Genomic DNA, 26974 nt, shown 5'->3' with positions numbered 1-26974 from the left:
ATTCTGTTCTAAGCGAGTTTTTGTTCTAACCCTTTGCATTGGCCCCACCATTTTCGCCATTTTGCGCACGTTTTGTAAATTTACTTTTCATTTAAATAAGAGCTGGCAGCAAAAAAATCTTGCTTATGGATAAAATCCACTTCTCAGCAGAATTTACTCCTCCTTTTAAGATAATTTTCGCTTTAGTTGTTAATGAAATGTATACAAAGTAAATTAATGCAACAGCACAAAGGAAAGTCGGGAAACTTTCCCTATATTCAAGGGTGAAACAAATTAAACGAAACCCAAAAGGTTCATCGATTCAGTGTTTTTTAATTGATCAGCTACCTTTTTTTTTTTATATTTATTTCCCCTTTTTTTTCGAAATCATTAACCATTAACCGCTGACCTTTTGCAGCCGTAAAGCTAATGGCATTACAATTCCGACCTGAATTTCACTTCCTTCACCTGCCGAAAGCTGCTTAACTTCAAGAGCCGCGGTTTTCACTTGCTCGCTCTTTTATTTTCATTTTGGCCAGTTTTTGCTGTTTATTTTAACCCTGTTTTTCTCTTTGTTTTCTTTTTCATTTATTTTCATCTGATTGACAGTTGTTCTCGGTGTCTTGCGTTCTCGAATTTGTCAAGCCGATTGCGGCCCGGACTTTGTGCCTTTTTAAATAAACATTAATTTTTAATGCGCAATGACGATTTAATATTGAACATCCGGCGTTGTTTATCGGGCGAATGAGCATGCATATAGAGGGATATATTATATGTAAACCAATTTCTATTTGCCTTTTATATTTTACGATATTATTCCGTCTGGTTTTTATTTTTTTTTATATTTTTTTTGGGTTTTGGCCTCATCAATTACAGCTGCTGTCTGTTTGTGATGAACAAATTTCTGAATTATTAAATCGTCATCAAATTTTGTTGACTTTATTGCTTTGTTGTCCTCACTCGAATTCAGTCCGCTTTTGGATTTTCCCACTCACATTTTGCGCACTGTTCTCGTGCTGTAAATAATTTCGGTCGTTTCATTGGAATTTTTCACTTGACTCCTCGCACTTTGCTGCAATCTGTTGGTGATGGATCCTTATGCATTATACATGCGCATCTGACTGATAGAAAATTCTCAGGAAATTTATGTTTTTGTCATGAGGTCTGCGTAGATGAAGAATTGAGCTGACAACTGAGCTGGGTTGCTCCATTTCGAGGGTATAAAAACCCAGAGGTTTTATATATTTTTGGGTAAAAATACTTGGAATCAGACTCAAAAGAATAAAAGCACATATGAATCAACTTTTTGCATTTTCAATGAAAATTTATTTATAAGCCGCACTTGATACTGCAGTTTGCTCAATCGATTAGTTGACCCATAGGTTATATTTCTATACATATACATATATAACTTTTTCCCACCTCCACCTCATCGATATCTGACAAAAGTTGTTGGCCTTAACTTCTGTTGATCTTCGAATTGTGTGTGAAATTCAAGAATTTTGTGTACCTCAAACTTTATGCAAACAGACAGCAGAAAGGACGGCAGCTTGGGGGCATGTCAATAATAATTGCAGTGCTGCAGGGCCACGCCCCCTTACACTCTGCCCTCCACCCCCTTCCTCACCTGCCATTAGCCAGATTTGTCAGGGTAACCTGACCAACTCATGCATTATCCTTGGGTTTTACTATTCAAATATTGTTAGCTTAACCGAGTTGTCAGTTCCGAGCCAATGCATTTGCCTTTGCCTTTGCCTTGCTATATATTTTTTTGTTCCCCCAACACGAAAGACAAACACCAGTTGCCCCCACTTTCACCCCCTCCATCCGAACAGTGTGTGTAATTTCAGATTTTTCCCCTCCCCTCATTTTTTTTTTGTACTTTGACAATGTTTGTACAGAAGCGAGATGGGATGGTGTATGTATGAGGCGTTCTGGTTTGGTTTCTATTCTGCTCGGGGTTTTCCTGCCTGCTCGTTGTCTGTTTGTTGTAACCTGGTCACACAAAGTAAAACCAGAAAAAAAGTAGAGAAAGAACCAGAACAAACAGTCATTCGATTGAATAATTTCAGGAGGTAGAGAGTCGAGGAAGCGGGGACGAGACACATCCTGTACATCATCATCATCAAAGTGCAAGAAGTGCATAAACTTTGGCCCAAGTTTTTATGTCATTTGCGATAAGGTATATAGTCAGCACTATAAAATCCGAGGGAAGAATAGAAAGAAGGGGATGTTATCCGAAAAGAACTGAAGACCATCGTCTGTCAATAATATTAAAACTTGATGAGTTTGTCGTCGTCGTCCCAATCTGATTATAAATGGGTGTGATAATCACCGTCACACCAAAAAGAAAAAACACCTGGTCATTTAGATCGCATTTCGTCCATTGTGTAGCGGAAACATTTGCTGCCACATCCTGGCTGCCTTTGTGACTCCTTTTATCAGCACTTCCGTTATTTGCTGGCAGGACCTCCGAATCCCAGCTATCCCATCCCATCATCAGCTGTGTTGATTTTTCTCCATGTGTCGCAAAGAGTTCACAGCTTCACAACTTGGCTAGCTGGACTGCGATGTGTCAATAGCAGCAGGAGGCTAATGGAATTGGAATTGAAATGGAAATGGAAATTGTCAAGGGGGTTTTACAAATATTTATATAAAACTGCAATTGTTGTTCTCGCCTTTGTGGTGGTCAGTCTGTGGAGTACGCTCAAATGGTTTAAATGGTGTCTCAAATCTTCAATCGGTTGTGTGTGTCATCTAATAAATATGTTTTTGTGTTGATCACATCCTTGGTAAAAGCGAATTTAATTCGATAGCTATACTAATATTTTACACACTAATAACTATGCTATTATTCAAAAATAATAACAAGTAACTATTGCTTCTTGAGGTTGCAGATATTACCATTTCCTCAAATTTTTATATTCTTGTGCACAAAATAACCGCAAATATTGAAATTCTAATTGAGTTGCAAATAGATTCAATCGTTACAACTTTACACAGCCACTCAGTGAAAATTATATTGATTGCAATGCCCTTCTCTCTTCCAATCAGTTTATTAGGGAATAAAACCACTTTTGAGCAAAAGAAATTGGTTTGACATTCGAATAATTTCGAGAACTTCCGTTTGCTGCTCACGTCCAAAGAATCCAGTTGGAGGAAGAGCCTTTTGCATACTTTTGGGCTTGGTCACATCAATTAAAACGGATGCTCCACCTCTCATTTGCAAGAAGTTTGTGCACTCTGGCATTTTCCCGAAGAAAACTTGGTAACAAGCTCCAAAGGAGAGTTTCCCAGGGCAAGTTCAACCCTCTGTCCCTTTGAGCTCGTAAAATGCTCAATGCTAAAGAAACTGGGCGCCAGTCAAGTCATAAAACTGCCGGCCTCTATGTATATGTATGTATCTGCTGCTTTGCCCGGGAATTTGTATCTTCTGGAAGTTGTGTATCTTTTTGCGGCTGTCGCTGTGCGTGGCATTCAGTTGTTGAGTTATATGCCAATTGGCAGTTGCTTTCCATTTGGCCACATAAACTTTGCTGCTTTCCATACGCTCCACATGCAGCCCTCGCCCAAATCCTTTTCTCGTCCTGGATAAGATATCCACTAACCAGATGGGTTCTCTGCCTTCGCTTCTGGCCATGAAAGTTTAATGAATCTCGCGCCTTGAGTTCATTTCTTCCACGCCTGTCGCTGGCATAAAAACTCTTGACAGGCTATTTTTTTCCTTTACTCACCCTGTGCGCTCTTTTAATGTCATCGCTTATGATGCAAAATTGTTGCTGATTCGCTTGATTTTTATTTTCTTTTTATGCGTAAATATCATTCAACTTGCGGTTGGCACTTGCAGATACATTATTCCTGGGGAATGGGAATATTTGTTTGGCCTACTTGAGTCCACAGACTTTTGTGATGGTATTTAAATATATATCCGAAAGCAAATGATGGTGTTTTTATTGGGACTTCTGGCTTATCAGGTGCTTAAGTAGCTACAATGCCATAAAAAGGTTTAACATTTGTATTAGTTACATAATTATCGGTACTAACTATATTAACTAATATTTTCCCTATTTTCTCTCGTTTTAGGTAAGTCAAACTATACAAAAAGATCCATTACGAAGAAAACCTTGAATAAGTTAAGTAAATGACGTATAATCACACTTTTATAAAGTGCAAGAAAAATTCACAATTATTGGTATAAATTTAAGATTTTACTCGTAGCCCCAAAAGAATAACAATAATTTTCCAACCTGTCGGATGCACATTTAAGGCTTAAAATGTACTTTTACAACACTATGGTTTCTGCTGCGGTTGCTGTCTCGGCCAGTAAATTCACATTTGTTTTTGGTGCGATCGCTCCGTTTCGGCATCGTGGCCATCGCTCGCATACCATGTCCAGGTACATTATCCATTAAACCAAACTGCCGGCCGCACATTTGTCAAGGCTAATTGCCTGGCCGAAACCGAAGCCCCATTGGAGCTGACACGCACCTTCTCCGCCGTGGCCAAAAGCCCAACATTCAACATCCAATGGCCGTAACCGGAGCCGGAGAGGATGCCCCAGAGTGCCTCCACCGGCTTTTCGAATCCGACGGCTGGCTCAGCAGGATACTTCCATGCACACATGTACACAGCCGACAGACACGCATTCTGTCTCAATGGCATGTTTGGATTTTTAATGGCCAACACCAAGGGCTCGAGCTTGGTCTCGGTTTCGAGCTCTTAGATTTTTCGACAGAGATTTTTCCGCTACGCTTGAATTTGCTCATAATTTTTCCCATCGCCCAACATACACACACAATACGCACGCGTTGGGGGTAAAATTGATTGAAACTTGTTGAGATGGACGTGTGTAGTCCTTCTTCTTCGATTGCCAGCATGTAATTTCATGTATTTTTAATGCAAGCCATGAAAATACATCAGGCCAGGTTTATACCAACTTTCCAACCCACCCAACCAGACCGCACTCGACAACATTAATCATGTTAAGGTTTCCTTTGGCTGCCTTTTGGTCCCTGGAAGACCAGAACATGTGTACATCCTTTGGGCCAGAGGCAAAAATCCATTTATTAGGGGCAACTAGTTAGTGCTCGAGGGATGGCCCACACCTAGTCAGACTTATAGTTTTTTCTCATTTGAGGCTTGCACAGTTTTTAGTAGGATTAAGGATGCGAGTTTGTAGTTGTTTCTAGAAAATGTTTATATTTATTATACACAGATATGCAGCTTGAGATGTCTGTAGATATCGATCTTAATTAAATTGTCCAACTAAAAGCCATTAATTTAGAAAAAAATACATCTAAGAACTAAACCACAACTGCTCCTAGAAGCCTGATTATTATTATTTATTGTTTGTGTTAATCTTAAGCTGCACAAAAATTTGCATAATGAAATGACACAGAAATCTATCTCTCATAAGCCATAATTTTATAATGAAAGATATTCGGCTAATTCTTTAATAATATTTATTAGTTTTGGCTGTCAGCTATAAATTTAAACCCTTCCACTATACGGTATCCTGAAATGCGACTTCAAATAACTAGAAAACGTCACATTTTTGGCCTGTGCTCAAAGGGATTTGGTCGTGTGCTAAATCCATGGCTGCAAGTGAGATTTTTGCCTTAGCTTGTGGATATTTTTCAATAGCCACTCACAGTGGCAGCGTGTCAATGGGGGGGGGAGGGAGGGTTTGTGGCAAACTAGGCGGGAGGTAACTCCTTTCTTTCTGATGATGCTGGTTGTGCTGGGCCCATGATTTAGATGCGGCGTTGCCTTCCATGCCTTCAGTCTTAGACAAAAATGTCACCATTTTGGGCTATTTGCCGTGCGGTCTTTACCCCCGAAAACCCTCATTCTTTCACGTGCCACATCCTTCTATGTCCCCGCCACCTCCTCCTTCACCTGCCTGGCCACTAAAATGCCGGCGAACATGAAAATTAGAGAAAGGTGAAATTGCACGAAATGAGTTTATACCTTGGCTACGCACAGTAGCCAAACATATTTACATGTCCTCAGGTGTGTGTACCCTAGCCCCGTGTGTGTGTGTGTGTGTGTATGTGTGGTGGGGTGCGTATGTGCAAGGATTCTTTACATGCGTAATGATCGAAATGGTGCTGGCGGCTAACCAGTGGTGTGGGTTCCAAAAGGGGAACACTACAAGGATCCTACTTTTCCTGAATACTTTATAATATAACCTTAATTGCTTAAAAATTCCTTTAAGTTTTCTTTTAAGTTTTTTGCTTTGGCAAGCACGCTTAAAGCGCTTTAAAATCTCCCAACGATATAACCGCATACTTAGAGTTTATTTTTTTTCGTCTTTAGCAAACTTTATAAGCCGAATGCCCCAACAATTTTGAAGTTTGTGCACCTAAACTTTGTTAAACTTTTTTCTGCGATACACATATATTTTCTCACCTTTTCAAATGGCTCCCCGCTGACTAAGCCACTGGCTGACGGTTAAGAGCTGTAGGAGGCATAAAAAAAAAGCGAGACCTCCTCCGGACATAATAACAAAGCCTCTTGTGCGTGTGTGTTAGTGTTACAGGCCGCATATGTGCGTATCACAGTGTAAGTGTGTAACCTTGATGATGGCACTATATATGGGGGCGTGGGCTGAAAGTGGGTGGGTCTCTTGTAGAGGTTAGCTTATAAAACGCGCCGTTTCGTTGGCTGTAAGCCACTTGTCAAGCGATTGTTGGGAATGGGCGGATGGGTCTAGGTTTACGAGGAGAGCCCGATTGGGGCACCTATCTAAAGAGGCCCGGCAAATGCTTAGGGGTCGCTTTCTGCGTCCCCTATCGCCCATTCCCTCCGCACGTACATATATATCCGAAATGAGGGCTCTTTGACGGAATTCCAGCGCAAACCCACCAACTTAAAGCTTTGCTGATTTGCATCATATATAGGATATACACTGTAGTATATAGTGAGCAAAATGTTCTGGGCTTCCATCCAATATCCGTTTACTAGGTTTGCTTAAGGGGGAAATAGCTACTGCGCTGACCATAAAATTTGCATTCCCCTTTTTAACGAAAATCTTTAAGAATTGGGTTAAGGAAAAACTAAAGTGTTAGTTTAAAAAGCTGTTTAAATATTTGAGATACAGAAAACCAAGTATTTTTATCTTATCTGCAAACTTGAGAACATTGTGGTTACTAAGACTAGTACTTTATATAAATGCATCTGTTTTATTCAAATCGCATAAAAATAATAAAATATTTAAACGAAAAAACGAATAGAAAAACAGCAAGTGATAATCTACCAAACAGAGGAATCCAGACTTTTCGAAAGATACACTGAAAGGCAATAGAACTGGGGAGCTTCCGACATGGTTGGCTAAGTCTTCCGATGCTCCTCTTGCAAATATCGCCTGCCACCCCCCGCCCACTGGCAACCCAAGCCCCTCCGCACAGCCCCCTGGCACCATCATGTGACTTTGCTGACTTGTCAAGCAACATTCCGTTTTAGTTTTGTTTCTTTTTGCCATGTTTTGCAGTCAGGTTTTAGCCATAAGATATAGACAAAAAAAAAACGCTAACCTATCTTTGGTCATTGGAGGATGCTTGAAACTCTGTCCCTCTCTCTCGCACTTTGTCGCCCTCTCACTTGCTCTTTGGGGAGCCTTTGGCTCGCTTTACGGTACTTTTGTCAGTCGAACGGCCTTCGCTGGCATTTGGCTAAAAAGCGGCAGAGCCAACTGCAAAAGTTGCTTGCCTTTGGCCCCACTCCCACGCTTCCGTCTCTATCTACTCCACATCGCCCCTCTCTTTCTACGATTGCCGATGTGCCTGCTGTGACGTATTATTGCAGATTATTTGCTAGTTGTTTACCCAGAGATTCTACTCTTTCAAGGGGGCACTACTAAATCTTTGAAATTCATTTCGAAAATATATATTTTTAAGCGCCCAATTTTTTGTTTTTATTAAATTGGTTTCTGATCATTTTTCATAATACATATGAATATTCATTATATAATATTATATTTGTCTTAAAAAATATATAAAAGCAGTTGCCTGCCTTATAGAAAACCAATGCCAACATTGTATATGGTGGTCAGTTTAATTCCAAAAAAGGCCATTATATCTGTTTAATATTTTTCGCCACGTTGCAAAATTTGACCACAAACCAATAACAAGTTTAGTTTGCCAATAAGTTAGATTGGTTGTAGAAAAAAATCAAAACAAAATGACAAGACAGTAATTGCACAACCAAATTAACACCGAATTCAGGAAAATTTTACATAGAAGAAACAGTCGCAATGGAAGAGAATTTAAGACTCGTATCCTTGAAAAGATTCAATTTTTTCTTTTCCAATTCTGGTGATTTCGGCTTATTGTTCCTATTGTTTTTGCCACTGATTTCTTGTTTTTTGTTTTCTTATGTTGTATTTATTTTATCTACTCGTTAGCAACATTTTTGTTTGGTTTCAGTTTCGTTGGGGCTTTTGTCCTTTGGCATTAGTTCTTTTGTTGAAACTTTTTCAGCTTTTCCTAAAGACCATTTCCCTCTTGTTTCTGTCTGCGTTTACACGCGCATTAATTTTTGCCATCTTTTTTTTTATATATTTGTGTTCTAGCAAAGACTTTTGGAAAAGTTTGCGGCTTTAAGTGAGAGTTCTCTTCTGCAGACAAGAGATTTCCTTTTGCCGCCTGCTGCTGTTGACATGTGAAAATCTTTTTGAGAAAGAGATAGCTAGTGGGCTTCCATTTGGTGTCATTTTCATGGTTAATTAATAATGCACCAAGCTTGCCACTCAAGCAACTTGCAACTGCAACTGCCAACAGAATTTTCACCACCACTGCTTCCATGAAAAGTTTTCCCGGGCTGCAATTAAACCGCAACTCTTGAAATGCCGACAAATTCCCTTTTGAACTTGCCCAAAAAGGAGGACTCGAAACTTTTCTCGATATAAGTTGAAGTCATCCCCCTCCATTTCTGTACAAGATTTTTATTGCCCCAAACAAAAATTTCTCGATTTCGTTCGCTTACGTTTTTTTTGCCATTGTGGTTTTCTTAACAAGGGTGATTCCTGGCAAGTTGTTAATAATTGGCGATCTGACCAAAAAGTTTTTCGGTTTTGCCTACAATAAAATTGGTTTGTACCAGTTGTAAATGAAGTTTAGGTTTCTTGGGGATTAGCTTCATGTTGGCTGGGATTATATCATAAAGTTGACACCTTTTGAGAGAGGGGCATTCGCATAAATTAGGGAGTTATGTGGCAAAAGCTTTATTATTTTTATGCGAATTTTATGGAAGTTTATTTTTATGGGCTAGGCCTGGGTTTTATTGGGCTCTTTAATGTCGTGTGAAATTGGGGGAGCTTTAATTGATTAACATCTTAAAAATAATATTTCCGTAGTTACTGCTTTACCACCTAGAACATGTAATTTTACCACATGATATTATTGGAGTGAATAGAACAAGTTAACAGGAAATCCATAATACCACAAAAAGTCTAAAATTGCTGAGCATAAAACCAACAAAATTAACTGATATCTCCTTGATTTTCTTAGACCGCAATACCGTTACCATATAGGCTCTTCTAAGAATATAACCTTTTTTCTTGTACAAACTTCCCTGGTTCCAGTCACAACAACAATAAATTCGGTAGAACAGAAAATGACTAACAGCAGTAGTTGGAATAATAAAAGCAGCAACAACAAAAGCCACGCTCCACAGAATAACAGTCGCATTCTCAATTCTCAGTTCTCAGTTGCAGTTGACGCCGACGTCGACAGCGACAGAGGCAGTAGCAGCGACTGAGGAGCGGCCGGCAAAATATTTGCAACGAACCGGCAATAGAAAGAGACCGAAGAAACAGACAGAAAGAGACGGACAGACAGGAGAGACAGACAAAACACAAGAGCGCAGTGCAACTTGCCCGGCAACTTTACACTAAGAAAAATAGTGGGAATTTGAAATTGAAGATTACTAAGAGTGTGAGCAGCAATTTATAGATCAATATTCTCTCTCCATTATAAACGGTATCGAATATTTCTCTCTCTTTAAACATTAAAAACTTGTTTAAACCGTCATACATAATCCTTATTCAACTTAAATCTTAGTAATCAACTATTCAACATCCAATACGTTTGAAATTATTCTCTGTGCACAACATCTGCTTTTGTCTAGCCAAGGGAAACCTGCTGGTCTGCCTCCCTCTTTTCGCCACTATTCCCCACACCATTGCACCTTTGGCTCCACTGGAGTTGCATGTGAGAGAGCGCCAAACGATAACAGTAAAAAAACACCGACAGACACACTAACATGGCAAAATAACGACTACAATATACCCGTTAGCGAAAAATAGTATAATATTTAATATATTTCTTTCAATTAATTCCAATAATTCATATAACAACGTCTTCTAAGGATATTTTTGAGTTTGCTGGAAGAAAATTTTAATAAAAAAAACTTGGAGCTTATAGTAGTCCAACCCTCAAGTAACTTTAATAAACTTATCAGTTCTATATCTCAAAAACTACAGAAGTAACTCTGATACCCTGTAACCCGCCGGGTACTGGGTAATAAAAGCCCAAGTCTCGACTCGCATGCAACGCAGCGCTGCCCAGAGAGCGACTGCGACGCCGGCAGAGGCTCGACTTCAGTTTCAGATTCAGAGTCTAGAGCACGTTCGGCAATTAGTTGAACTTCGTTGCTCGGCCCGACGAGACGAAAACGAATTGAAATTGGAGAAATTCCCCAAAAAACACACAAAACCAGCCACGGGAATAGCAGCAAACAGTCAAAGTGAAGAGCCAACAAACAAACATACAACAACAAACTCCAACGGGCGCGCAAAAAAAGCCAAAAACTTTTGACAGTGCACAAAAATCTAAATAATTTGTTAAGAGAAAATCATTTGCAAGCAAGCACGGCTATATAGAGAGGGTAAAAAGTGAATTGAACTTTGGCAACTTTGAACTTTGATTCAAATGCAGCAACAACAACAACGGCAGTAATAATGAATGGCAACCGGCAATGTCTGGCTGAAATCCCCAACCCCCTCCGCCCAATTGCACATCCCTTTTCGACCAAAACAACCCCCCTTTGACGACGCCCCTGCTGCTCTGCCAGCGGCGACGTCGACGCCAGCGCCTCCGACAAATTTATCGATTTTTTCAGCCGCCACATTTGTTTGTACTTGCGTCGCGTGTTGTTGCTGTGTTTGCACTGGCATTTTCCCATTTTCCGGCTTTTTCATAATGCTTAAATGTTAAATATTTGTTATATAGTGTAATTACTTCCAACAAATCGAATTTGTTGATTAAAATATAAGGAATTTAAGAAAGAAAGCTTCCTTTTACGTGCATGTTCCAAGTTGTGTTTGTGTGATTCTGTGTGTGTGTGCATGTCTGCGCTTGTCTGCCAGGATTGCCACCTTTCCCAAAAATAAAAGAGGAGCGAAGCAAGCTAAATACACGCCAAAAGCAAGCAGAACACTTTTTGGTGGCCACTCCCCAGCAAGTTGAGTCAACGCTCTGCGACTGAAAAACAAAAGTAAAAGTTCAAAAAGGTAAATATTTTGGGAAAGGGAATGTCAATTTTGTAAGCCGAAAGTAAAAGTTATTAATACTGGGGCTTCGTACTGGTTAATAGATGAAAACTACACGCTTCACAAGTGAAATGAATAAGTAGCAGAGTCTATTTAGCTATTATTCATGCGCTATTTATAAACTTTTTATGACTAATTGAGGTACACTACAAAAATAATGCCAAAAAAGTTTAAATGTTTCTTGATCTTCAAAAAAAATTTTTTTTAAATTTTAAAGAGTTGAAAAACAAATTCTTTAATGTTTTCAATGTAATACTATTAGAAAAAATTAATACTAATTTCAAATGGCAGCTTTATAAGTGAACATTATTTATGTGACATTTCTAAAGAGTAAGCATTTCCTCCAAACAACATTTTTATTCTGAGTGTAGAGCGCTATCACAATATCGCGATAATGCTTTTCCCATTTCGCGACTGCAGAATCACTGCAACAGTTTGAGGACGTGCCAACACCAACGCGACACCAAATGCCTCCCCACCCCCCTGCCATTCTATTGCCGCCACCCGTCCCATTTCCCATCATCATTATCGCCGCTGTCAGCGTCATCGCCATTCGCCTACTCGTTGCCTTTGCATTTCAGCCAGCGTCTTTTTGGCGGGGGCGTTGTGGGCGTGGCCGGAGAAGGGGCGCAGGGGTACTCTTTTTGGGGCTTGCCAGGAAGTTGCAAGAGTTGCGCTAATTTTGAGCGGAAGTTTATTGCCAGCTTCATAATTTGTCTGTCGCTGCTGCTGTTGATTCTGCCGCTTTTCCGCCGCCCTCCCTTTACTTTATCACTTTTCCAGCTGCTGCGGCTCCTGCGGGTGCTTCTATTTTGATGGCAATTACTGTACGTTCTGACTAAAATGAAATTCTGCCTGCCTAATCCCATTAAATATCTCGTGAATTGCGCTAATCAAGTTGTTAATTTAATGTTTGCTAAATTTTTAATTGAATTATGAATAAATGAAATTTCATTTCCAGCCCTCCTTGATGACTCTATCTCCCTCTGACTTCATCTTCGCTGTTTGTCTTTGTCAAGTTGGTTAATTAAAATAAATTACATGTTGAATATTGTACAAAAGCCTCTTCTGTGTAACCAAATTGGCGGAGTATTGAAACGGGTAAACGGCGGGAAGGGATAATTGTTAACTAGCCGAAGTTGGGAAAATTTTTGACTAACGAATGCTGGAAGTTAGTTGGTCGTAGGGAAATGCAAAAGACTGATGCTGATGAGTTGACAAAGGCAACGACCGCAAAAATAATTTCGCAATTTTCTGATGCGCAAACGAAGGCACAGAAGCGGACATTTCAATCTTTAAAATAGAGTGCTTCAAACCTTTAAAGGTAACTATAATTTTTAAAAAGTGTATGCTTTTTTATTGACAGATATATATTTTTGTGAACTTGCTGTCCATTGTATTGTGTTCCTTGCGTGTGACATAAGCACCTATATTTCGTTGCCTGTTGCAAACACTATCTACTTTCCTACTAATCAGCACACTCATACGCCCCGTTGTGCGACGACAAACGCCGAACATCAGACGTCTGCAATTTCGATGACTACGGCAGCAAGTTTTTGTCGCCTATACGCTTGGATGGACTGACTGTCTATTGGAATACAGCAACAGCAACAGTGAAATAGCAACAAAGTTGTTGCTGATGGTACAACTGCAACAGTCTGCAGATTGCTAATGGCCATTGTTAGGGAGTCGTGTTTTGAGGCGGGTATAGAGGAGAACATGCTCAAGCAAAAGTGAGGAAACAGTGTGACAAAGAATGGTAGATGGATGGAGGCTGTAGCGCATTCCAATACCTACTAGTATATATCTTGGTTCGCGACCCAACTTCAATGTTGTTGAACCGTTAGAAACGTCTTTGCTTCGCGTCATTGGAAGATGTTCTGCCCCCCGCGATTTTCTTTGCCCATTCGCAACCAGTTCTCTACGTTTTCCCCCTCTGTGAATTTTCACTTTTCTGCGAAGCTTTTTTCCTGTTTTTTGCTTTTTCCTTTGGCGTTGTTCCGTTTGCCGTTGTCCAACATCCAACATAGTCTAATGCATCCGCTTAGCCTCGCCTCGTTCTCTGAATGGAATGGCTAAGCCAGCAGCGCCAAAGCCAAAGCCTGTTAACGCCGAGCTGTGTTGGGCCAAAGGGGTTTTCCACGGCGCGGTGCGGTGGGGAGGGGGGAAAATGCGTTTAGAGCTTGACAGTCAATGCACCTGCTCACGGACTTTTCTTTGTCCGCATCCGCAGACGCCTCTTTCCCCTTTCGGGAGATTGTCATTGTTTGGTTTTTTATCGCTGCTCTCTCAATCTATCTATCCGTACGTAGATACATATCTCTCCCTCTGACCAACTCCTCCTTCTTTTTCCATTTTTTTGCAGCTGATTTCCATTTAATTGATTTCACATTCCATACGCGTGATTCATTTGGATCCATTTCCACAAAGTTTGCCAACGATTGTAATATTTAGTAGAGTGTAAAAAAATGTTGTAAATGTTTAACAACGGCAACATAAATTTCGACAGCTCTTTACAAACTTATCACACATGCAAAATTCATATGCTAATTGTTGTTAGCTACATCTTCGAAGTTTATGTATAAATTTCGCTTACTGCAATCTATTAGCAAGTGATTTAAACTGCATTTTTTGAAGTTATTAAGAGTTCAGTTATGAATTATTCTTTAATGCTGTTCGACGTGACTTTAAACAACTACTGCAACCCGCTGAGATGCAAAATTGATGCTGTTACCAGCCACCCACAGCTCTCCCCGAATTTTCACTTTAGTCCAGCGCAATTATGACCATAATAACCGCCATCAATTTCCGTTATAATCGCCAGGCAGCCAACCGAACATCGAGGGCCACTTATTCCATTGTCACCTTATACCACATGGTAAATGTTCATTATGCCTTTGTATATTCGCTTTTTGTGGGCGGTCGCTCTGCAGGGATGGGGTGAAAGTTAACGAACCATAAATCACGGGCACGATCAATGTCCGTATCTATATATCCATATGCCATGTCTTCGATGCATTCCATGCAATGATACAATGACATCAATTACATGCCATAACATTTTGCATGTGCAATTTTGTGCCTAGTGTCTGCCTCCCTTTCACTCCAACAGCATAGAGTGGGGGGTAAATATGGGAGGGCAGTTGGAGTTATGGGGACCTCCCCCCACTTAGCGCCAAACGACCGAAAATGGCCAAGGGAACGAACGGAACTGAACAGAACGGAAAATACAGTTATTTAAGGCCTAAAACAATTGCATGCCTCGCTGGCTTTTCGGTCGATTCTGGTTTTGGGCCCAGGCTATCCATCTATTACGACCATATCTCCCATCTCCCTCTCGAAAGCCAAAGCCCCCCTTCCCCCCTTCGCCAGCACGTTTTTGGCCCACCCACCACTTGCAGACTGTTTAAATAAACAACCGTCTGGGTCTGCGGGTCTGGGTTTTCAGTCTGGCCGTGCTTTAATGCGTCGCTTTCCCCCACTTTTTGCTCCCTCTGATTTCCCAGCCCCTTACCCCCTCCTCCCTCTGAAATGCACTTGAAATGCTTTTTCCAAGCGCATTTTCATTTATTTTATTGCAGGTTGTTTTTGCTGCTCTTGTTGTCTCTGTTACTGAGAGGTTCCTCTGCAGCGATATGCAATTTGTTTTATACGCTCATTGCCTGCACCGTCTTTCCTTGCCCTGCTCGCCCCCTTTAAGACCACAGTGAAAAAAAAACCCACAAACCCCCTGAAAACCTGCACCCATGCCTGGCCTCTGTCTCTTTCTCTTTCTATCTGTCTGGTTGGCTATCGAGCGCCGTATATCTGTGTTTCATTCCCTTCTTTGTATGCCTCGCACGAGGCAATGGATCTCGGGGGTATATTAGTTTAGATATACGTTCTAAATTCTTATAATATAATATCTTTAAAAATGGAATTTAAAATTGCCATCTTTCTTAGCCCTTCACCAATATGTATGTTAGTTTTGAGTTTTTGCCTTCTTTCTCTGAATCACAGGGCACTAGCCATTCGACCCATTTCTTGTATTTACTTCGACTGCGTGCCACTTGCGCCTTTTGGGCCGCGTTCAACGCTCAGCGTTCTAAATTAAAGCCTGAAGAGGAGGCAACTGCAACTCGAACGTCAGTCGCCGCTATTCACGCCGCTCCACTCCACTCCATTCGACTCGAGTCGAGTCGACTAGACCAAGCAAAACTCGTCTGCGGAATGAGACTTAACAAGTGGAAAAGTCTAAAACCGCAATCAAGTGGCAAACAGACAGACCAATACACACAAGCAATACTTTTTTGTATTATAGAGAATTTTGTTTTATTTTTAGAAATTGCCAATCAAACACATAAACCAATCAAACAGAGTGGGAGGGGAGGAGATGGTTGGATGGATGGATGGATGGATGGGGTTGTGCGGTTGTTACCTTGATGGATTCGAACTGACTGCAGGTTGTTACAGACGATTTGGCCCCGCCCACTGGGCTGGAGCGCCCATCCAAGTTGGTCAAGTTTTTGGCCAACTTGTCCGCTTGACGGTTGACTTGAGCCGCCGAGTGGAATTGGCCTGACTTGTTGGCCCATTTGGCATTGTTTTGGCTTCAACACACAGTGTCTAGCATTGACATTCTTGAAATGCCAGCCACGCCCATTTATATCGCCATTTGCATGCAAGTGGGAATTTCACACTTTTTCCCCACCATTTGAATTAATTAAAATCGTTGCACTTTGTGTTCATTTTGTTTTAAGCCCAAATATGGTTAGCAGCCATAATTATTTGTAAATATTTTATCCATAAGCAAAGTATCCCCTTTGTTTTGTCTATGAAATATTTACAATATTTTTAACATCACGGAATTTCATTTACTTTTATTCGCTATTTTTTGGTGGCTTTTTAAGTGCCCCATACATTAAATATTTCAGCGAACATCATTAAAATTTTGCAGAATTTTTTATGCCTCTATACATTTATGCACATAAATTGCCATTTGCCATTTTGCGGTGAAACAAACACAAAAACGAATTTTTCGTGAGTCCTATCTACCTTTTTATGGTAGCTTTCGAAAATTTGCATATTTCTCATTTGTTTTCGGTTTTTTTTTTCCCTTCGTGTAATTGCCCGCCAGGAAATGGGCATATAGGAATTATATTTAATTTTTTATGCAAGCATAAATCATAGGCGGAAAAGATGTGACATTGATATGAATGCGAATGATATTACAACAGTTTGAAATTCAATTTCAGAGTTCCGTTCTGGATTAGAGGTTCATTTGATATATGACCTGGATAAAAGACAAAATATAAAGTAAATACGATGCTTATTCATTCGGCAAAAATTTATTCTATATCCATTAAATATTAATATTTATATGATCGACGCTTAAAGGACTAGATTTATTAAGAGCCTATAGGAAGTTCAAAATGTCCAGCAATGTGTGTAAATATTCCGATTTTCTAAATTAGTAATTACTCAGACTTTCGGCTTCTATTACATTCTTTGCCGTTGAGAAGTATTTAAAGAAATTCTTTATGCGGCTTGTGGCAATGTTAAGGATTTGCTACTTTTGGACATTACTCATACGCCACGTATTACGTTTTGAGTGAATAGGAGCAAGACAAATGCAAATGAAAGCCAAGAGAAAATGTTAATTAACTGTTCTCGTCGTGTGCTTTTTATTAAATAATCTTAAATAGAATTACGTGACTTTGTTGCGCTTGCCAGACACTTAATTATATGTTGGAAACCCCACACAGACACTCTCATTAAGGTGCGCATATACGCACACCGCACACATACATACATAGATAAACACACACACACCTTCAATTCGTTTTCATGTCCAAGTGGTTTCCGAGGTTGGTCTTTGGGGTTTTTGGACTGCTGGCGGGGAAGGAAAAGCGCTTAGCTGTTTTCCTTTTATTATTTGCTTACATTTTCCTTTATTTCATTTGGCTTTACTTTGCTGTTTTCATACATACATATATTCACACACAGATACACACGCACACACCCCTAATCTCACTTCTGTTGATTTTTATTTCGTTTGTAGCCTTTCTTTCGCTGGAGGTTAAGTATCTGTTTACATTTCTTTCTACACCTTATTCATTAAGTGCGTTTTGCCCGCGAGAATGTGTGCGTGTGTATCTGTGAGCGTAGTTGTTTATTTTTGTTGCCTGCAGTACATTTATTTAGTATTTGTCTGTGTTGGTGAGGAGCCAGCTGCCACTCAGCGATCAAATTCTCGAGTATTCTAGTTTTATACTCTATGATAACTAAACTTACTTTGTTGATTATGCGAACCAAATCTCAGGTGGTACAGTATACCTAATCCAAATATCTACTTCTATCTTTTCCTAAGAAAATAAGGGTACTTACCCATTGGTTTGGCAACCAATATTTTGCACCATTGTTTTCCATTTCTTTGACTTTTATTATGCGCTTGCAACCATTTGGTTTAATAGAAATTTTTGCTTTATGTCGAGTGTTTCGCTGGAATTGAATTCGATTCAGCTCATTTCGGTATTTTGCCGCCCACCGCTGAGCCAGCAGCATTAAATTGGTGTGGCCAAGAAAATTGTTCAGCAGGGATAAGCTTTCAGCTTTTGGCTTCTGCCACACTGCCACTTTTTCTGTTTTGCGCTTGGCCTCATAAAAAGTTCATTCGCCAAAATGGCCAAATGTTTACTGTGCTTCAATCTAGCTCCTGGCCAGCCCCTGCTGACTGCCACGCCCACATTTGATTCGCATGTGGAATGTTTGTGTTGTTCTGCTGTTGCAGTTGCCTCTAGCCAATTGTTGTTTATATTTTTGGCTTATTTTTATTGGCCGTTTTTGCTGGCATTGTTTCGCTGGTTGGTCTCCTTTTGCTGCCGAGTTGATTGCCTGGCTGGCTCCTTGCCGGGAAATTGATTTGCATTTGTTTGTGGGGTGGCAGGGAAATTGCACAGATCTCTCGATAATTGAAAATTGTATTTCGCACGATTGAGTGTCAAAGGTTAAAGGGCAAAACTTCATTGGCAATGAGCTTACATAGAAATGGAGATACGAATCGGGAAAAGAGTTAAGTATATATTAGAGATGACAAGGAGCAATCGTAGTAGTATAAAATATTGTGTTCCATGTCCAAAAAATAAGACTTAAGTCTTTGATTTATTTCAAGTCTAGATATATAATCAATTACCTAATTGGCTGCTTTCATATTTTTATTTTTATGACATTTTCCTGCTCAATTCTTTTACAAAAGTTTCAATGGAACTCACACGAATACAAATATTCTTCTCGTTCAGTTTCGATGACCATTCTTGCTCATTTGGCATCACTTTGAGGCCATTACAAACTTAATGGCAGAACTTCTGGCCAACATGATGAGGTCACCTTCTGATCCAAAAAAAAAAGTTGGAAACACAGGGGAAAAACTCGTGCATGAGGGAGTGGAATCAGCAGCGTCCCACCAACAAACTAAGCTTCACTTTTTATTCAGTTCTGTGCAAATAGGAGAAAGCAGCTGCAGTTTGCAGTTGCCGAGTGGAAAATTTAATTACATGCAAATACCGTTGACTGTGCAGGGACAGTGGATTGTGGGACTGCTTTTTTGCGGCCAGGATCCTATGGCCAACATGCCAAAGGACTCGAAAGGATGATGATGCCATGGCCAAAGGACAATCGTCTGACGGTTTCCTTGTTATTGTTGCAAGTGAAGTGGTGGCTCAAAAAAAAAAGATGAAACAGAGTTTTCTTTTAGCTGCAATTGCAGTTGTTGTGGGAGCTATATCCTTCCACATGCAAACACCAACCACACATATATGTAAATCCTTCCCATAAAACTCGTTATTATTCCTGCTTTGTTTTCTACTCCTTTTTTATTCTCGGCTATGTTTTGTTTTATCTATAGTATGAAACTCTTTGGGATATTTGTTTTATGCCCGCCTGCAGGTTAAAGCAAACATTTGCATATTAGCTGAATTTTCTACATTTTTTTCGTCCAGAGTGTAAAAACTTTTAATAACAACGATTTGATTCGACTTTAATTTCAACCAAACTAGAATGTATTGCATAAAAATGCAATATATTTAAAACGCATTTCTGCCTCAGGCAACATTGCTGCCTAATGGAGCATGAGGCTATGGTTTTCACTTGTTCAAATCGATATATTTAAATGTGTTAAATGGTTTTTTATTTTGATTGCTTTAATGCACTTAGAGATAGTATTATGCTTTTCATCAAAATTATTTATATAAAGTATTCAATGTAATATAACTATTTAAATTTTATATATAATATAATATTTCATTGTGAAATCAAACTTTATTTATTTTCGAATGCCCTTCGGTTAGGGTAAAAGGGTTTCCAAGTTTTTGGCCTGCAACTTTTCCGGTTGCACATTGATTCGGTTGCAAAATCGCAAAGTTTGTGGTTCTGCTGCCGTTGGTTGCTGTCAAAGTTGTTGCATTTGCAGTGGGAATTATTTGCATGTATCCATGGTTTACACATAGTTACTGTCGTTGTCAGTTAATGTAAATTTGTTTGTGGTCCTGGTTTTTGTGTTGAGCTAAAAATGTAAAATTTTTCCAGTTTTTTTTTTTAAGATACATACGAAAAAAGTTGCGAATAATAAACATTTTAATATTGATTTTAGGAGTATCCTTAATTTTCTTGGCTTTAATGAGAGGATGCTCTATTATATAGCATATTTAACTCAAACCGCATTTTTACAGCAACATTGCGTATACGTTATATTTAAATTGAATTTCGGTTCGCCAGCCTACATGTGCTGTTTATCTACAAGATTGTACATAAGTTGCCCAATCAATTAAACAGAAGTTCTCAAATGTGCGCCTTAATGACGTGTGCTTTGACTTTGTGACAGCCGAAATGGGGGAAATCCGAAGTGGGGGTATCACTTAACAGCTAAAGGTGGCGGGGTGTTAGGACCGAGGTTTATTTACATGGCCAGGTTTCTTGGGACCTGCCACGTCAAAAATTGCAGAAATTACCTGTGATGGTTCGATGGATATGTGTGCCTGCTCTAGTTACACAACGCCCCTGATTTTCTCCCCACCCACTTCTCTGCACCGTCTGACAATTAATCACTTTGTCATAGGTGCCCCGTCTACCTTCGATTTGCCGGCAAACACAGACGGGCCGCCTTCAATCATTAATTTATCATGTGCACTTAGCAGGAAAATTGCGACAAGCCCCGACACAATTTTCCCACAACTGTCCTGTGTGTGTGTCCAGTGCCAACTTTGTTTTTATTTTTTCCGCTTTTCTTTCGAGGTTTCAGGGCTTTGTTTTGCATAGTTTGTCGTTCGGCTGTCGTGGACATATGACGCCATGTGGGCGGCGGGGCGTGGCAGTCGCAGTAGTTTAATTACCACAGTTGAGCAGGGGGCGTGGCACACGTGAGACTACAAATTAATTGCACCAACAGTTTTCCAGCAGTGGAACGAACGATATTTACACGCAAAATTAAAAATTAATGCAATCAGCAAACAGCGCAAAAAACTCAAACAGCCCATAAAGGATGTGGCACAAAAAGTGTGTGTCTTATGCACTTTAATTGTTCAGTTGATGAAATTTTAATTGTATTTGAGTGAATGCAATTTATTATAATAAATATATGAAATGTGCATAATAAAACCAGAGCTAACTTTAAATTCTCTTCTCTTTTTTTGTCGTTGCAGGTAAGCCGAATACTTAATTAATTAATAATGAAACGGTTAAGGGTAAAAGCAGCATTTTAAGCCAGCTGAAAAGTGGCAATGGTCAACTTGAAAACCATTTCGATCCGCCCGTCGTCTCTATTATCTCTCAACGACAGGCGAGACCACAATGTCACTTCCGTGTCCTTTCCTTCTTCGTCCTGCCGCCGGATGTTGAAAAATGCAATTTTTAAATTTCCATTAATTTCGCGCTGTCGACTTTTGTGAAATGTTGTCGCTGGGTAGCAGCGAGAATCCAGCTCTCGAATGCAAAATACAGACAGAAATGTCTACGGGTGCAACAACAATGTAGCTGTTGTCAGCCATGCAAATAAGCACAGGTGAGATGGGATGCAGAAGAAGAAGAAGCGATCCGGTGGCACAGGTAACCTGCTGTCTAAGTGACTGATGCCCCAGAGTGTGTTCTGTTCTAGGATGTTTTTTTTTATTCGTACGGAATCCTCGGGTAAATGGGAAAACGGTATGGCTTCTCAGCAGGCCGCCGCCGGCATCACAATTTTTTTCCCTCACTTTACCTGCTCTGTTTTTAATGACACACACGGACCACGCCCACTCGCACCGCCCATCGCTTGTCGAGCGGTGGCAATAACATAGAGATGCCAAACGCTTCAAGGAGCCACGCGTCCTGCTACTATTTTAGCCAGATATCCTCCTGTTGTCATTGTGTCGCTGAACAAGCGACTTTACACCGACAACGTGACATTTAATTCAAAATGTTTTACGCGCGCCCTCGCAACATCTCGTTTTTCTGCATTTCTCGAACACATTGTCCTCTTGTCGCGCTTGTTAGAAATGGTGGTAGGAAAGTCCTGCGGAAAGGATAACATGTCGGGACAAAGTTGGATGTAGAAAAGCAGTAAGTGACAAATTGATGCTACTGAAAAGGGACTTGCAGAAGTCCAGAAAGGATATATAATAAACTTATAATTTATGTACTTCAAATTTTTTTATTCATTGTCCAAATTGTAAATACAGTAAATAATTTCATATAGGCGTTAAAAAACTACAATAATTCGTCCAAAAAAGAAAATATCCATCAGGCCCAGGTTAATCTTCATCGTCGTCCTCTCCCTCGCCTCCTTCGACCTCACCACCGCCACCACCTTCCTCCTCCTCGACCATCTCCTCCGAGGAACTGACCTCAATAATGGGTTCGATCTCGGAGACGAGATCCTCCTCGAAATCGCTGATCTCACCCAGCTCTTGCAAGCACTTGTCGTAGTTCTCATCGAAACGTATGTTCTCATTGAGCGATCTAACCTCCACATCCTCATCTGGAGGCAGTAAGGCAGGAGCTGTGCCCGGCGGACATTCCGTAATATTTCTGATCCGGAGCGTATGTATATGGAATATAGCGGATCGATTCGATTCCAGTAGGATCTGATGGAACACACTCAACAGGCGATCCATATTACCGAACATGCGAACAGTGGCACTTTTTGGATCCTCGCCCTCCTCCAAAATGCGACCCACTATATTGTGGCGATACGGATCCATTAGGTAGATAAAGTCCGTCTTCTTCCACAGCGAATACATCTGATTGTTGATCTGGAAGATTATGTAATCGTTTTGATCGAGAGCCTTCTCCAACATTAGATGGAAATCGTTGAACTTGTACATCGGCACACACTTCCACCAGCCCTCGTAAGCATTTGGAGTGAGCATGATCTCGGCCACAAACTGACCCAAGCGAATCTGTCGTGGAAAATCGTCGAGATCCATGGGTTTACTGAGATCCGTACAGGGTTCCCAGCAATTTTTGCACATATTAACGCCATAGCACATGACCTTGTCGTACATTTTCTGGTCCCAAGTGGCTGGATGATCGATCTTGGATGCCAATGCGGTGGCCACAGCCACAGGCAGAGCACTACGATTCCTTAACGCATCCTTTGAGTTTAGGGTGAGATGGAGATTGGACTTGACATAGGCATAATCGGAGGCAATCACATCGAACTGGCTCATCCGCATGCCATGTTCTCGCTCCCAACTTTGACCAGTACTTCCAGGAGTGGCCAAACGAACAACGAGTATTTCTCTAATTGAAAACTTAGCATTCTTGTCAAGATAGCTCTCCTTTTTAATCAGCCAAACGACATTATCGAAGGACTTGAGGCCTAAGAGTAGGGGATACCCCTCTTCATTGTTCGGCTTCATGGTGGTTTTGTCCCTGCCATTCAAATCGAGTACCATCCAAACACCCTTCTCCTTCCAAATCAGGAGATACCAATTCGGCGTGAAGAACACTCCGTATTTGGCCTTTTTGAAGAAGGCTCTTAAGATTCTGCGAAGATTGCGTATGACGTTATCGTAGCCATAGACCTCAAAGGGCGCCTCCAACTCCATGGCAAACTCAATATCGTTGATCTTAAAGTGGCGCGTCACCTTTTGCTCATTTTCATCATAGATATCCGGCGAGTCTGATGCATTCGGAGGATCCATGTTCTCGGAATCGTTAAACAAAACCTGACCCTCGTTCACCACCATGTCGATCGTGTCCGGTTTCCATTCATCGCGCCGGGTGTAATAGGAATGAGCAAATGCCTTAAGATTTGAAGCAAACCGGACGCTCTCCTGATTCGGAATGCCCGACTTTACAGCAGTCGTACCAGACACTACGCCTATGGGATAGCCCAACGATCGGTCGATGTCATTGCGACGCATTCGTGTACAACCCTTAGGATCAAAGGGTCGAATATAGGGCTCATCGTGACCGCCAAAGATCAGGCAGTTCTTAAAGGAGCAGGGATTGTAGGGTTCCGGCCACAGTTTATCCAGTCGCACCAGCCTTTATAGGGATTTTAGAAATGGAAAATATGAATATCATTTAACTTACGGTGCATCGCAGGGCGGACCAGGTGGACAGGGAGGACAGGCAGGCGGACATCTTGAAGGACAGCAGGCTCCTCCTTTCATACGGTTGGCCATTTTACGAGGATTTTGAAATAGCAAAAACTTTTGTTGTACAACAAATAATTTAATATATCCCAATTGAGTGTTTCCGATCGATGGCAGCTACTGAGGAAAGCGGGTTTCCTAAACCCCTGACAAGCAGCTGAAAGATGGATCCGGTTAACTTGATTATCACAATTTCTACAACCTGTACTTCAGATACAATCTTATATATTCTCTACTAATCACTTAACCAACGTTTCATTAGCCGCTCCTTTCATCAATTGGCTAACCCGCTGAAGGATTTGAACTGTTCTCAGAGCTCAGACAAAACCACATCGGTAAAACCTCTCGACTTTCATTACACAAATTGCGTTTGCAGTTGCTGGATGGACGAGGCGGCTCTCCCACATGGGATAGCAAACTTATGATAATTTTTATTGTGCACACGCCAAGTCAGCAGTGGAAATCAGTTGAGGGCCATTTTTGCTTTCGGCTTTTACGAGGCCGGCAGTTAATTCCTTATCCGGCCAACGGAAGAGACAGTTAACAGGCAACACGGCTAAATGTAATTGGAAAGCTCATCAAGTGCTGTCGCTCGTTGGCTTGCCACTTGAGTGGGCTCGGAAAAGTATGCAAAGAATTTGTGTTGTGCTGCCATCAAGTTTGGTTTATTTTTCGCTGCTATTTTTGCGGTTTGTCCGTGCGGTTTATTGAAAAGCAACGCGGCGTATACGTAACGTAGCAGTGTAGGTATCAGCATCATCAACTGGGGAACCAACTCGTCGACGAAGGAGTCACTGTGCTTAGCTAAGCTGCTTTGATGGCATTTACGAGCGAGTCCTTTATTGTCCTTTTGTTTTTGCTCCCTGTGTGGTATCCACGTAATTGGCTTACCAAACGAGAGGTTTTTGGGGTAAAAGTGTATAGAAGACAGAGTCAGAGTACAGTGCTATTAACAATCTCGTTGTGTGCAACGTTTTTATTTCGTGTCATCCAATCAGCCAGGATTCCAATTCAGCCCATACTCCCCCCTTTGGAGCACATGTAAGATTGATTCCCCGAGCAGCCATCAAAGGGGATTCCTTTCTTCCTTTTATTTTGCCATCTTCCCCTCTGAGATTTTTCATTTATCGAGTAGTGGTGTTGCCGCGTGGACGGACTTCCTCCTTTCGATATCTGCTCGGAGTGCAATAAATTTAGCTCGAATCGTAAATTTTAAACACTTCATTAAACAAACGAAAAGGAAGCGAAATCGCTTAACGATTATCGCCCGGCTCTCACCCACTCAATGAGCTGCCGTCGCCCATTACTGCCTATGAATGCACTGGCAGAAAAATATCAGTGGTTTATAAATATTTTAAATAATTAAGTAGATTCTGTAGCTACAGATGAATCAGACATTATTAGATAAAGAACGCTTTACTCAAATCAGACAATTTAAAAGTGAAATTTATAATGATAATTTATTTCTGTGCACTGCACAACTGGTCTTGAACATTTTCTTTCCATTTTCGGTGCTGCACCGAATTCCCCGTGGGGAAATTCTTGGCAATGCAGCCGAAGTGAACGGGAAGAACTTCAACTACTCCTGTCCTGTGTGGACCCGCCACCATGATGACCAGTGGGGATCGGAGCCCAACCTCTCCTATTTGCCCATTTTCTAAGCGCTCCGGCTGTCGTCTGGTTCAGTGCTCAATAATGATTTCCATTGCGAATTATTTGCATTTCCCCAAACTCATTATGTTTGCATTGTGCAAAAATTCGTTTCGACTTTTGCCATGGCCATCCACCTGAATCTGCTATCCGTCGTTTTCCACCTTTCTCTCCGCCTCTTGATCCACATTTTCGACCGCCTTTCATCCCGAAAAATTTCCAAATGCTTTGTTAGTCGTGGCGGTTTTCGGTGGTTGCCAGAATTCTTGGAATTTTGAATGGTTTTTGCTAATGGAATTTCACTTCCGTTGATTGAGTTATATTTCACAATTACCTTAAACGGAGTGCAAAAACTACTTTGCTAGCTATTTTTAAATATGTTTCTTACAGTTTCTGTGCCTTTAATTACATTATAAAATTATGAAAATATTGTACTATTTTAAATTAACTTTCTGTAATAAATAAAATCATGTTGGAAGTAAGAAACGTGGACAAGCATAAAATGGGTTGAAAAATGATATTTCCGATGAGGAACGCCCATCATACTTGTTTAACCCACGCCTTCTCGACCATTTCATTTCATTTCGTTTCGTTTATTACACGTCAAGCGTCAATGAATGTCAGTTTGACAGTTCATAAGACAAATACGACAATGGCAGCGATGGCAGCGGAAATGGTGGGATAGTTTTGAGGGTTTTCCAGCCGGAGAATATACAGGTGGGCAAGGACAGGTGCGACAGGATGTACCGCTGCGGACATTAATGTGTCAGCGTGTGCAGCTTCTTGTGGCATATGAGGGACGTGCTCAGGCGTCAGGACAGGACTCCTTTTCCAACAAGAAACGTCCTAGACCAGCCCATTCACCCACTGCATCCCTGAATAATGTGTGTGAATGTAGTCCGTAAGACGGAGCCCGCAGTCTTTGGCCATTCCCGACGAACGTGTAAGTGTAAGTGGCCCCTGGCAAAAGGGAAGGATATATGGGTGGATGCGGCAGGAGCAGGATGTGCCAGGATGTGCGAGATGCTGCAGCTGTCGTCGGAACATGACAACTTATTGGCATTTGGCTGCCCGCTACCCTGACATTTTGCTTCTACATTTAAAGCCTTAAACAGTTTCTAGCTGCAAATTGAAAATCAGATAAAAATGGTTAACTGGGAAGCAGAGATGGCTATCAATTTAA

The 26974-nt window shown here is 40.9% G+C and overlaps 2 protein-coding genes across 17 annotated transcripts in view; one reads left to right on the top strand and one right to left on the bottom strand.

Moving 5' to 3' along the window:
• The window catches only part of LOC117141656 (protein alan shepard), a 119384-nt gene that overhangs the window by 18535 nt on the left and 73875 nt on the right, over positions 1-26974 (top strand). The window contains exons 1-2 of one of the 16 annotated variants that reach the window (XM_033305245.1): positions 10628-10866; positions 11211-11491. The exons of the other annotated variants lie outside the window; for them this stretch is intronic. The gene's annotated coding sequence lies outside the window, so the exon portion shown is untranslated. Of the gene's footprint in view, positions 1-10627; positions 10867-11210; positions 11492-26974 lie in introns of those variants that run through there. 16 annotated transcript variants of the gene reach the window in all.
• On the bottom strand, positions 22180-24295 carry LOC117141655. Its single transcript, XM_033305228.1, has 2 exons — positions 24080-24295; positions 22180-24031 (listed from the first exon to the last, which is right to left on the bottom strand). The coding sequence occupies exons 1-2, from the start codon at positions 24169-24171 to the stop codon at positions 22291-22293; spliced, it is 1833 nt and encodes a 610-aa protein (XP_033161119.1). The 5' UTR covers positions 24172-24295; the 3' UTR covers positions 22180-22290.

Source organism: Drosophila mauritiana, chromosome 3L (genome assembly GCF_004382145.1).
Source record: "Drosophila mauritiana strain mau12 chromosome 3L, ASM438214v1, whole genome shotgun sequence".
NCBI classification, from domain to species: domain Eukaryota; kingdom Metazoa; phylum Arthropoda; class Insecta; order Diptera; family Drosophilidae; genus Drosophila; species Drosophila mauritiana.
The sequence above is the reverse complement of the archived record's forward strand: the minus strand, read 5'-3'. Positions and strand labels throughout refer to the sequence as shown.